The sequence below is a fragment of the Poromitra crassiceps genome, assembly GCF_964638095.1.
Source record: "Poromitra crassiceps genome assembly, chromosome: 4".
Lineage (NCBI taxonomy): Eukaryota > Metazoa > Chordata > Actinopteri > Beryciformes > Melamphaidae > Poromitra > Poromitra crassiceps.
Window position 1 is genome coordinate 205,001 of NC_139626.1, and position 12,953 is coordinate 217,953.

The following is a 12,953-nucleotide window of genomic DNA, read 5'->3' on the forward strand; positions in this document are numbered from 1 at the left end:
GTGATTTTGTCTGGGGATTAGTGACCTGACTTTTGTTTTGTTTTGTTGAAATGTTAATAAATGGGAGCTTCCCCAAACAGCGATCTCTTTCCCGACATTCCTCTCTGTGCACGAACCCTTTCATATGGTAATTAAACATCAAAACACCCGCGGCTTATAGTCCGGTGCGGCTTATAGAAGAAAAAAATAGTCAATTTTGGTCCCGCGGCTTATACACCGGTGCGTCTTATAGTCCGGAATTTACGGTAGAGTTGTAGACTAGCACATGCTTCCTCCGACACATGTGAAATCGCCAGCCACTTCTTCTCACCTGTCAGCGAGGAGTTTCACTGGCAGGACATAGTGTGTGGGAGGCTCACGCTATTCCCCCAAGTTCCACTCCCCCCGGAACAGGCTCCCCGACTGACCAGAGGAGGCACTAGTGCAGCGACCAGGACACATTATACCCATTCGGCGTTCCACCCACAGACACGGACAATTGTGTCTGTGCCTGTACATCTGACCAAGCCGAAGGTAACACGGGGGCTCAAACCTGTGACCCTCCAGGTTAATTAAGCATGTACTGAGTTAGGTTTTGGGTTAAGTTAGGAGTTAGAGAGGCACTATAGCAGTAAGCAACTCCAATGACATGTCTTAAAACACACTTGTCTGTGTTTGGTACCTGGTCCTGGGTGCCCTCGCGCAGGTTGTAGGTGAGGTTGTGGTGGATGTCAGAGGTGAAGACGCTGGCGTACTCGGGGTAGAGCTCCAGCACCTCCTTCAGGCCGCGCACGCTGATGTACTGCAGGTCGCAATAGGTCAGAGCCTTCACGTCAGCATTGGTCTTGATCACCTGGTCTGTGTTGGGCAGATCCGACCCAATCAGGTCCCCCTTTCCTACATTCAAAGTTAAAATAATAGGAAAAAGTGGTGGCGCATCTTGGTTATACTGTTAATCTATATTATGTATGTTCTCACATAAGAAGTTGGGGGGAAAAACTTGAAGTAGAGTTTGGAATTGTCATAACAATTTGGTATCCAAAGTACGCTAAAACAGATTTGTTTTGTTTTTTTGTTATTGTTTTGTGGCACAACTCATGTTATTAAGTTAGTTAAGTTAAGTTATCATTTATTTATCCCCATGGGGAAATTCATCCTCTACTAGGAACCTTCCTAGAACTAGGAGCAGTGAGCAGCCACTGTGCAGCGCCCGGGGACCAACTCCAGTTATTTTTGCCATTGCCTTGGTCAGGGGCACTGACAGGAGTATTAACCCTAACATACATGTCTTTCTTGATGGTGGGAGGAAACCGGAGCACCCAGAGAAAAACCCACACGAACACGGGGAGAACATGCAAACTGTCGCTCTCATCCTGCTCAAGACAGTAGCAGGGAGGGCTCAACTACACTGAAATGACCCTCCCTGCATCATACACACACCTGTGGAGTGAGGCACTCCCCCTCCCTGCATCATACACACACCTGTGGAGTGAGGCACTCCCCCTCCCTGCATCATACACACACCTGTGGAGTGAGGCACTCCCCCTCCCTGCATCATACACACACCTGTGGAGTGAGGCACTCCCCCTCCCTGCATCATACACACACCTGTGGAGTGAGGCACTCCCCCTCCCTGCATCATACACACCTGTGGAGTGAGACACTCCTCCTCCCTGCATCATACACACACCTGTGGAGTGAGGCACTCCCCCTCCCTGCATCATACACACACCTGTGGAGTGAGGCACTCCCCCTCCCTGCATCATACACACCTGTGGAGTGAGGCACTCCCCCTCCCTGCATCATACACACACCTGTGGAGTGAGACACTCCCCCTCCCTGCATCATACACACACCTGTGGAGTGAGACACTCCTCCTCCCTGCATCATACACACACCTGTGGAGTGAGACACTCCTCCTCCCTGCATCATACACACACCTGTGGAGTGAGACACTCCTCCTCCCTGCATCATACACACACCTGTGGAGTGAGGCACTCCCCCTCCCTGCATCATACACACACCTGTGGAGTGAGACACTCCCCCTCCCTGCATCATACACACACCTGTGGACACTCTTTCACATGATTGGAGGGTGAAAGTGAAAGAAGAGAATTACAGGGTATGTGTTTCTGGTTGTGTGTTTTCCTCATTTTAATTTAAGTCTAACATAGTTTTGCAACCATGCATATATATGATTTATTAAATCATTATAATCTTAGCACTGCAGTCATCGCTACCAGAGCATTCCATTATGTACTACCCTAACTACAAGCCCCAAGTCGTACCTTCAACACAGTGAAAGGAATAGAATAACCCTGTACAATGCCCAATACCAACCTAGTATGGCCAGCACCATGTTGTCTTTGAGCACCTCCAGGGAACCTGAGCAGACAAAGTAGTCCGCGTGCAGGGCATCCCCCTGGCGGATCAGGTACTCTCCAGGGGCGCAGAAGGAGGTTTTGATGTGAAGGGAGAGCGAGCGCAGGCAGCCGCGACTGGCCCCCTCAAACACAGGCAGCTGGAGGATGTCCTTATTCAGGTGCATGGCGATGTCGGCACGCAGCTCATCAGGGAAGTCATGCAGGAGCTGGGCATGCGTGACAGTTGGAAGGTGTGACATTGATTGGAAAATGATGGAATAGACTGTGTTGTCACTGGTTCAATTCCAACAGTTTTTACAGCATCAAAGGTTTTTGCATCATGACTTGTGGAACAACGTTAGCCTGGTAAACCATCCGGTCACGTGAACTCACATTTTTGGGTTTGGTTCTGCGAGACCGTCTGGCCTCTGGCCCGGGGGCGGGCCTTTTCACAATCCACAACCTGGACGGGCCATTCAGGGACCTGCCTCGTAGTTGACAGCGTAACCGGCCAATCAGGAACGTGGCTGGCAAAACAGTAATGGCCGCCTCCATAGCTCTCTGGCTCGAGCAGTAACGGGTTTACACAGCCATAAGTCAATAACAACAATTAAACAAGAACAGGAGTGTGCAACAGCGGAGTTTCTCTGCAGAAAAGAAGTTTAGATTTGACTGGATCCGACGCTGATTGGCTGAAGGACTGGTTCTACTTCCACCCACTGAAATGACTGTGCACAGCTCAAGAGTCCAGACGGATCCACAGAAGCAAACAGAATGTGAGTTCACAGATTTGGATGGTTAGAACAACGTGGCTCATAGCTCAAATACTATGACTCAAATACGATGACGTTACTTTGAAGTTCTTGTTATTATATTGTTGTTGCAAAAAGAGATGATTCATCTCAAGGGGTTTTCCTTCAATAAACTTAACAAATAAAGTTCACACGTTTTTTTTTTTAGGGAAGACAGCAGTTTATCACAAGAACACTGATATGGACTCCTACCTCGTTGGCATCTATACCGTTGTTGACAGACCAGGTGGTCTGGAAGTACTCCAGCATGCGCTGTTTGAGCTGCTGGGGCAGCCGGTGGACACGGATAAAGTCCTTAAGATCCTTCATGCGCGTGTGGTACAGCGAACGCCGCGAGTACATCCGCTGGATGATGGCCGTCACGTTACCGAAGACCACCGCGTGCATCAGTGCTGTGTGAGAGGAAATGGAAATAAATAGGTTGAAAGAGAGTGAAGGATAAAACTAATTTAATTCCAAGGTGCTGCATATATATCCGCGATGGATTTCCCCCCCCAGAAGTTTGCTGAATTTCAAATGTTCAACTTCTATTCCAGCTAATGTTCAAATGGTGTGTATCTTCTTTGTACACCTCAGTAACTGTAATATTAATAATAATGATCAATTAGAGAACTAATTACCATTAACATCCACAACATGTTATCAGTGATCCAGCAGATCCACACAAGATCACAGCTCGACACAGCTATCACAGCTCTAATCAATTGGATGGCCAATAAACACAGAACAAATACATATCTTCTGGGTAGTTGCACCAATAATGGTATTATAATAATGGCTGCCACTCAGCTTGAATAATCCGTTTATTGGTCTAAAATAACAGCAAAAGCTGTGTCTTAGAGGCCAGCCAAATCATCCAACCCACTTCCTGCTGAATTTGCCGCTCTGTGTGCCAACCGGAGGCAGCAATGTGCCAGGAAGCCGGGGGGAGAGGGACCCCGGTGTCGGACGTACCGCCGATGAGCATGGTGCAGATGGAGAAGATCTTCTCGGCATCGGTGTTGGCACAGACATTGCCAAAGCCCACACTGGTCAGGCTGCTGAGGGTGAAGTAGAGGGCAGCGATGTAGGAGCTGCGCACCGACGGGCCGCCCACCGTGCTGTTGGAGTATGGCGTCTCCAGACGTTTGCCCAGCTCGTGCAGCCATCCTGCGATGAGGAGGAAGAGCATGAGAGAAAGTTCAAAGGTTAAAGTTCATGTTCTCTATTTGTCTCAGTCTCTGTCTGCATATCTGCTGTCACTTGAGAGTTAGAGGGTAAAGGCAAACGGATAACTATGGCCTGAGAAAGAAAAAGAGAGTGTTTGTGTGTGTGTGTGTGTGCATGAGAGAGAATGGTTGTGTGTGTGTGTGTGTGTGAGAGAAAGAGAGAGAGAGATAGAGAATGTCAGAGTTAGGAGGCTGCAGGACAGAGAGAATGAGATCCACTCCTCTAGGGATAAATAAGGCCCAAGTGTTAATTAGCAGGTCTGACCTAACCTCCCCGAATATACAGACAGAGCTGCAGACTGGACCACATGTTTAATTCAGACAGAGCTACAGACTGGACCAGATGTTTAATTCAGACAGAGCTGCAGACTGGACCAGCTGTTTAATTCAGACAGAGCTGCAGACTGGACCACATGTTTAATTCAGACAGAGCTGCAGACTGGACCAGATGTTTAATTCAGACAGAGCTGCAGACTGGACCAGATGTTTAATTCAGACAGAACTGCAGACTGGACCAGATGTTTAATTCAGACAGAGCTGCAGACTGGACCACATGTTTAATTCAGACAGAGCTACAGACTGGACCACATGTTTAATTCAGACAGAGCTACAGACTGGACCACATGTTTAATTCAGACAGAACTGCAGACTGGACCACATGTTTAATTCAGACAGAGCTACAGACTGGACCACATGTTTAATTCAGACAGAACTGCAGACTGGACCAGATGTTTAATTCAGACAGAACTACAGACTGGACCACATGTTTAATTCAGACAGAACTGCAGACTGGACCAGATGTTTAAATCAGACAGAACTGCAGACTGGACCAGATGTTTAATTCAGACAGAACTGCAGACTGGACCAGATGTTTAATTCAGACAGAGCTACAGACTGGACCAGATGTTTAATTCAGACAGAGCTACAGACTGGACCAGATGTTTAATTCAGACAGAGCTGCAGACTGGACCAGATGTTTAATTCAGACAGAGCTGCAGACTGGACCACATGTTTAATTCAGACAGAGCTACAGACTGGACAAGATGTTTAATTCAGACAGAGCTGCAGACTGGACCACATGTTTAATTCAGACAGAGCTACAGACTGGACCAGATGTTTAATTCAGACAGAACTGCAGACTGGACCAGATGTTTAATTCAGACAGAGCTGCAGACTGGACAAGATGTTTAATTCAGACAGAGCTGCAGACTGGACCACATGTTTAATTCAGACAGAGCTACAGACTGGACCAGATGTTTAATTCAGACAGAGCTGCAGACTGGACCAGATGTTTAATTCAGACAGAGCTGCAGACTGGACCAGATGTTTAATTCAGACAGAGCTACAGACTGGACCAGATGTTTAATTCAGACAGAGCTGCAGACTGGACCAGATGTTTAATTCAGACAGAGCTGCAGACTGGACAAGATGTTTAATTCAGACAGAGCTGCAGACTGGACCAGATGTTTAATTCAGACAGAACTGCAGACTGGACCAGATGTTTAATTCAGACAGAGCTGCAGACTGGACAAGATGTTTAATTCAGACAGAGCTGCAGACTGGACCACATGTTTAATTCAGACAGAACTGCAGACTGGACCAGATGTTTAATTCAGACAGAGCTGCAGACTGGACAAGATGTTTAATTCAGACAGAGCTGCAGACTGGACCACATGTTTAATTCAGACAGAGCTACAGACTGGACCAGATGTTTAATTCAGACAGAGCTGCAGACTGGACAAGATGTTTAATTCAGACAGAGCTGCAGACTGGACCACATGTTTAATTCAGACAGAGCTGCAGACTGGACCAGATGTTTAATTCAGACAGAGCTGCAGACTGGACAAGATGTTTAATTCAGACAGAACTGCAGACTGGACCAGATGTTTAATTCAGACAGAGCTGCAGACTGGACCAGATGTTTAATTCAGACAGAACTGCAGACTGGACCAGATGTTTAATTCAGACAGAGCTGCAGACTGGACCACATGTTTAATTCAGACAGAGCTGCAGACTGGACCACATGTTTAATTCAGACAGAACTGCAGACTGGACCAGATGTTTAATTCAGACAGAGCTGCAGACTTTAGGGCAGTAGGCAACAGTTAGCCCAGTGGCTAGCTAGCAGCTAAGCTGGGCAAGAGGTTTCCAGCTCTTAACGGAGATTTCTGGCTCTTTTGGAAGGGCCGATGTCTCACTGTTGATGGGTCCTTGATGGTGGTCGGGAGTCGGAAAGTTTTATCAAGCCAAAAATCAGATATGTATGCTAGGCTAGCACTCACTAGTAGCCATTCGGCAGGCTAGCCAGCTCGCTAGCAAGCCAAGTCTGCACAGATTGCTCGTAGTCGGGTTCCAGCCGACAAACCCTCTAAGCTAAACACAAGCCTGTGAATAGCGAGCCTCTACCCTGAGTCTAATCACGGGGAAGCAACAGGGAAAGTCTGGGAAAGCAGATGAAATGAAAGACAGAGCTATTGCGACCTGTATTGCCAAATGCTTTGGGAATCAAGCTTGGTCAGAAAAAGTCTACTACATTAGCTAGTTATGCCTGCATCTCAATAGCCCTGCTGCCTGGTTGTATTTGAGACCTTTTGACATGAGTTGAGCATTTTTATTGGGGGGAGAAAAAAACTCAGACTAGTCGACTAGTCGACTACCTTTAGGGATGACTAGTCGACTAGTAAAATTCACTAGTCGTGCCCTAATCTATAATAGTGGCACCATGGCAAAACCTCTTCAAATGACATCATTAGGACATAATTTTGACCAGGAAGTTCTGGCAAGATGCAGGGAAGTTAAACATTGCATCATTTGCATATATGCATAGTGATTTTGTAATGATACAAAGCAGGTTGAAAATAGGCAAAGTGACCCTATGATTTGTCCTTTATGGACAAAGGGCTATAGATGAAACCAAACACTCAACATGCAGGCTTCATTCATTCAGACCTACCTATGTCCCAGTTGTCTGGATCATTGATCTCGATCTCCTTGCGTCCAATGATATACCAGATGCAGGCCATCCAGTGTGCCAGCAGAGCGAACATGGACATGAGCAGGGTCAGCACCATGGCGCTGTACTGGGAGTAGCGGTCCAGCTTCTGGAGCAGACGAAGGAGGCGCAGGAGGCGTACCGTCTTAAGCAGGTGGACCAAGGAGGTCTGGAGAGGAGTAAAGAGAGAGAGAGAGAGAGAGAGAGAAGCCTTGTGGCTCCCTGGAAACCCAGTTTGACTATAGATAAATATGAGTACAGTATATTAATATCCGCAGCTGGATATCACAGTTTAGAATGTAGCAGCACGTTGTTCAAACAGCTTCGCTTGTGTATGAATGTTTTGGGAGTGCTTGTCAGATAGAAAGAGTGAAAAATAGAGTCTGGTCTTTAAAGTTGTACAGTATTGTCACTGTATGTTGTGTATAAGGAAAAAATGACAATAAACATATTGGGGAAAAAAAAAAAAAAAGAAGTGAAAAATAGCTTTGAAAGCAGAGTATTTTCAAAGACTCTGCATTCCAGGACAAATTGGTTTCTATAAGGCTAGCTCATCAATTTGCTGGTCATGGTGATATAGTCACAAAGGTTAATCAAAGAGACCAGGATGTGACAGCCTGATGAAATGATTGTGCACTGGTACCCACCACTGTGATGTTAAAGGCATAGAGCAGGTCAAAGGGCAGAGCGGCCACCAGATCCACAAAGAACCAGGTGGTGGCGTAGTGGATGTAAATGGAGCGCGCCTCGTACACCACCTGGCCTGACTGGCTCACAAAGGTGGTGCGGAAGTTCAGGATAATGTCTGTAAATACAAAGGTCAAAGGTGAAATTTACCAACTGACCCCAGATGGTACAGTCATTAGGCTTGAGGAGGAACATGATACATGCTAGCTAACCCTTGGTTCACACCAAAAGCATCTCAGAAGCAGCGCTGAAGTAGCGCTTCAAGGAGGCGTTGAGCAGGGGCCATTCACACCAGAAGCACGCTGTTTTGCACCACGCCTCGCTCTGTTTTGGCCCGCGCTGCCCTGCCCCCGCTCACAACTTGCATTGACTTCATGCCTGGCTGCTCGCGTACTGCAGGCTGCACGCATAAAAAATAGACCACACACCAAAACTATCGCTGCAGGATCTTGTGTGTTCGCGCTGTAACTTAGTGTTTTCCAAGGTATTTCTGCTGAGTTAGATGTATACAATGAGGAGAGATGGTAATATATATTTTTTTAATCATAAACCAGATTCAATCCCATGGCCTCACTCATATATGATGTAGTAGTACACCTAAGTCCAATAGGCCACCAGGATAGTTGTCATGCACAGTCCTGAGAATCTAGAATAGCAAGAGATTGATGCACATTCAAAATAAAATGAAAAGACTTGGGAGTATAACTAGATGCTCCTTCCTAAGGGACTTGAAATGCATAAGGGTGTATGCAATTTTGTCTTATGTTTTTGTGTCTGATGTATCTGTCTGTGTTAAATGTCTGTACACAGCTTGGATCTCTGTCTCCAAGACAAATTTCCCCCAAGGGAGACAAATAAACTTGAACCTTGAACCTTGAGTATCCACGATGAGTTACATCTTATTCTACAGTACATCTGTCACTTCTCAAATCTGTCCTTTAATAAAAAGTTGGATGAACAGAAGCTCTGCTATTACCTCACTAAAAATACTAGAAGGGTAGAAGCCAAATATGATGTAACAGCTCAGGGTAAAACAGGAAGTCTCCCCACCACTCATTATCACCTAACTGTAACCAGTCAGTGTATCCCCACATAACACATTATCACCTAACTGTAAGCAGTCAGTATATCCCCACATAACACATTATCACCTAACTGTAAGCAGTCAGTGTATCCCCACATAACACATTATCACCTAACTGTAACCAGTCAGTGTATCCCCACATAACACATTATCACCTAACTGTAAGCAGTCAGTATATCCCCACATAACACATTATCACCTAACTGTAACCAGTCAGTGTATCCCCACATAACACATTATCACCTAACTGTAAGCAGTCAGTATATCCCCACATAACACATTATCACCTAACTGTAAGCAGTCAGTGTATCCCCACATAACACATTATCACCTAACTGTAAGCAGTCAGTATATCCCCACATAACACAGGTGAGAATGTGAGACAGCTGGTTTACGTTATTGTTTAACACAAGACAAATGGATCAGTCTGTTTGCCAGACACATCATCTAGTCATCCATTATCTTACTAATATAATAAGGTGGCCGGTGGCGCGGCGCACAATTGCTCAACCAGTTTAGTTTAGTTTGAGGAATGATCCTCAAAGTTGGAATGGATGGAATGGCCTAATTGGGGCGAATAACGGGCAAAACAAAAACCCTAACCCTTCAGTTCCAATGTATCCACGGCCCAAACTCTCAGAAGAACAGTGTAACACACTTGAATCAGAAGAACAGTGTAACACGTCTTTCTTTCTCACCTAGAATAAAGAGCATCTCCACGGCGATGTCGCTGACGATGGTGGACCGTGTCGGTGTCGTCGTACGGCGTGAAGCAGACGTTGTAGGGCACGGTGACGGCCACGTAGAAGGTGGCCAGCAGGATGAGCCAGTCCCACAGGGCCTTGGACACGCTGTAGTGGAGCAGAATGAAGCGAGACTTCTCCACTGTCGCCACCTTGTACTCCGGCACCGAGGGTTTGTCAAACATGTTCTGTCGGAGAGGAGAAGGTGGAGTTGAGAAGGTGTTTTTTTTTTTTTTTTGCTGGAACAGTTACAATAGGCACAATAAGCACACATGTACACACATGCATATGCACAAACACACAAACACACTAGGGCATTCACAGACTAGTCGACTAGTAAAACCACTAGTCGACACTGTGCTTAGTAGTCGACTAGTCGTTTTTTTTTTTAAATCTTTAAGAAAGAACATGAGGTATTTACACGACATACATGGACTATCATATCCCATATCCCATATCCCCCACAAAGAACATCAAAACACAACAAAACAAAACAAGAAAACTGCATAAGATACACAATAATCTTATGCAAAAAACAGGGTCTTTACTGACATATTTAACCTGTCCCTGTCATTGTGTGTGGTCCCATTATTACATCATTAACATTCAACAATACAACGTGCTATCAGCCGCATAAGGTGCTTATGTGTTTATAAAAGGTATCGTGTACCTGGGATCCCGCCTAAGGGGTCCATGGGATACCAACCGGGCGAGCCATCATCTCCAACCCCAGTCACTTATCATTCTTAATCTCGTCAAAGTAGGTCAAAAACGGCTCCCAGATATTTGAGAACCTTTTAAGTGCGTTGGTTCTCAGGGACCTGAGTCTCTCCATCTGTAGAACAGAAATCATGTCCATCAGCCACACCCGAAAAGAAGGCGAAGAGGAGGACTTCCACTCCTTCAGAATAAGCCTTTTGGCGACAGTTGTCCCCAGCGTCAGAGATTGTTGCACAGCCGAAGGGAAGTTCAGAGAGGATTCGGAGCAGCCAAAGATGGCGAGTTCTGCCTCCGGCTGTAGGGTCATTTTGTAAGCCTTGGAGTACCAGTCAAATATTTTGGCCCAGAATCCCGTTAATGAAGGGCAGAACCAAAAGGCATGAGATAGTGTGCCCTCTGACACCTGACCCCTGTCACACAGTGGCGAGACAGAAGGGAAGATCCTGTGCAGTTTATGCTTGGAGTAGTGAAGACGATGAGCGACCTTAAATTGGATCAGCTGGTGTCTGCTATTAACTGAGCAGAGTTGTACCAGAGACAGACTTATTTCCCTTTCTCTGTAGGCTATTATTTAGTTACCCCTATCTGCTTGCCCTTGCCACCCTTGGCCTAAATGCACACATAAAGAAATACAGTGGGAATTAAATTTTTTTTTTTTTTTTTAATGAACTTAACTCGCCTGCTTGGGTGCGACCCTCCCCGGGTCTGCGCTTGGGACCCGTCCAACTCCCCGGGGAAACGGCTTCGCTGGACAGCGTAGACAATAGCAGGATTCAATCGGTGTTGGCGTCAACGTCCGACTGCAAGAACCATATGGGAGCTATCTATGCAGCAACAGCACTCTCTAAACCGCGGCCCTGACTATACGCAGCAGACCTCCCCTCATAGCAGAAACCTGCGGGCTGCTGGCTATCTGTCTTCATCGCCGGCGGTCCTACCTGACGGCGGTCGACACCCTCCCCACGAAGCATCCGTCCAATTCTCAGGAATAATGGAATGCTTCAAATTTGGCTCAAACATCCACTGGACTCAAGGATGAACTGATTAGATTTTGGTGGTCAAAGGTCAAAGTTCAAGGTCGCTGTGACCTCACAATGCCATTTTCATACTCGTTAATGCGATATCTCAGGAACACTTTGATGGAATTTTTTCAAATTTGGCTCAAACATCCACTTTGACTCAAGGATGAACTGATTAGATTTTGTGGTCAAAGGTCAAAGTTTAAGGTCCCTGTGACCTCACGAATTCCTGTTTCATGTTTGTTAATGTGATATCTCAAGAACGCCATGACGGAATTTCTTCAAATTTAACATAAATTTGGACTCAACGATGAACTGATTTGATTTTGGTGGTCAAAGGTCAAAGTTCAAGGTCACTGTGACCTCACAACCACCTGCTTCATGCTTGTTAACGTGATCTCTCTGAGGGAATTTCTTCAAATTTGGCTCAAACATCCACTTGGACTCAAGGATGAACTGGTTAGATTTTGGCAGATAACGGTCAAGATTCAAGGTTACTGTGGCTGCATGTCTGTCTATTCCATCAAGGAATGGAGCAGGGCTAGGTAAAAGGGGCCATAGCTAGAGATAGGAAGGTCGTAGAGTTGAGATTTGAGGGGTGGGTAGGGGCAGTCGGTGGGGGAAAGGGGTGGAGCTAGTGAAAATGGGACGTAGCTAGGAATAGGAAGGTCGTAGAGTCGGAATTCAAGGGATTGTAGGGGGAGTGCCTATTGGATGTGGTGAGGGAAAGGGGCGGGTTAGCAAAAAGGGGCGATAGCTAGGGATAGGAAGTCGTAGAGTGTCAGGGTTTGAGGGGTGGCTAGGGGGATGTGGGTGTTGGGAGAGGGTGTGGGGGTCGAGGAAGCGTCATAGTTGGGATTTGAGGGATGGACCATTTTCCATGGAAGGAAAAAGTCTTCAGTGTGCTCGGAAGTCCAAAACTGGTGTGGTGAAGGTGCTCTTTGGTGAGGATCACAAAGATTAAAAAAAGAAAGGTCCAAGGCACTTTTCTGGCAGAAAATAAAAAGCCTTTATTTGGATGGCTATTTCATTATGAAAGGTTTAAAAACATAGCTAGTGCATGTTAAAAGAGCTGGGACATGACCCACGCGTAGCGGCACAAACAGCCTTCTTCAGGGTGTGGCCACCAGCACAAAATTTCCCCCACTTAACATGAGATTATTACAAACACCTGAGCAGAAAGCCAGTGAACTCACAGAAATCAATCTCTTCATTCAGTGCTGGATATACTGTGGCCTGCATTTGGTATTTATAGAAAGTTTCTCTCTGCAATAACAATTTCAGTCGATCACCACCCCGAATGTTCTTTCGGATGGTTTCTTTCTAGGCCTTCCACCTTGAGGCCA

The 12,953-nt window shown here is 46.2% G+C and overlaps 1 protein-coding gene across 1 annotated transcript in view; it reads right to left on the bottom strand.

The window, feature by feature from the left end:
- LOC310774713 (voltage-gated delayed rectifier potassium channel KCNH4-like) overlaps positions 1–10,053 on the bottom strand; it is a gene marked incomplete at both ends in the record, with an annotated part of 34,172 nt that extends 24,119 nt beyond the window's left edge. The window contains 8 exon segments of the mRNA XM_083634838.1: positions 662–876; positions 2,320–2,569; positions 3,347–3,546; positions 4,109–4,303; positions 7,316–7,523; positions 8,002–8,159; positions 9,824–9,876; positions 9,878–10,053. Of these exon segments, the coding sequence (XP_083490964.1) occupies positions 662–876; positions 2,320–2,569; positions 3,347–3,546; positions 4,109–4,303; positions 7,316–7,523; positions 8,002–8,159; positions 9,824–9,876; positions 9,878–10,053 (1,455 nt within the window).
- Between the last annotated feature and the right edge of the window lie 2,900 nt (positions 10,054–12,953).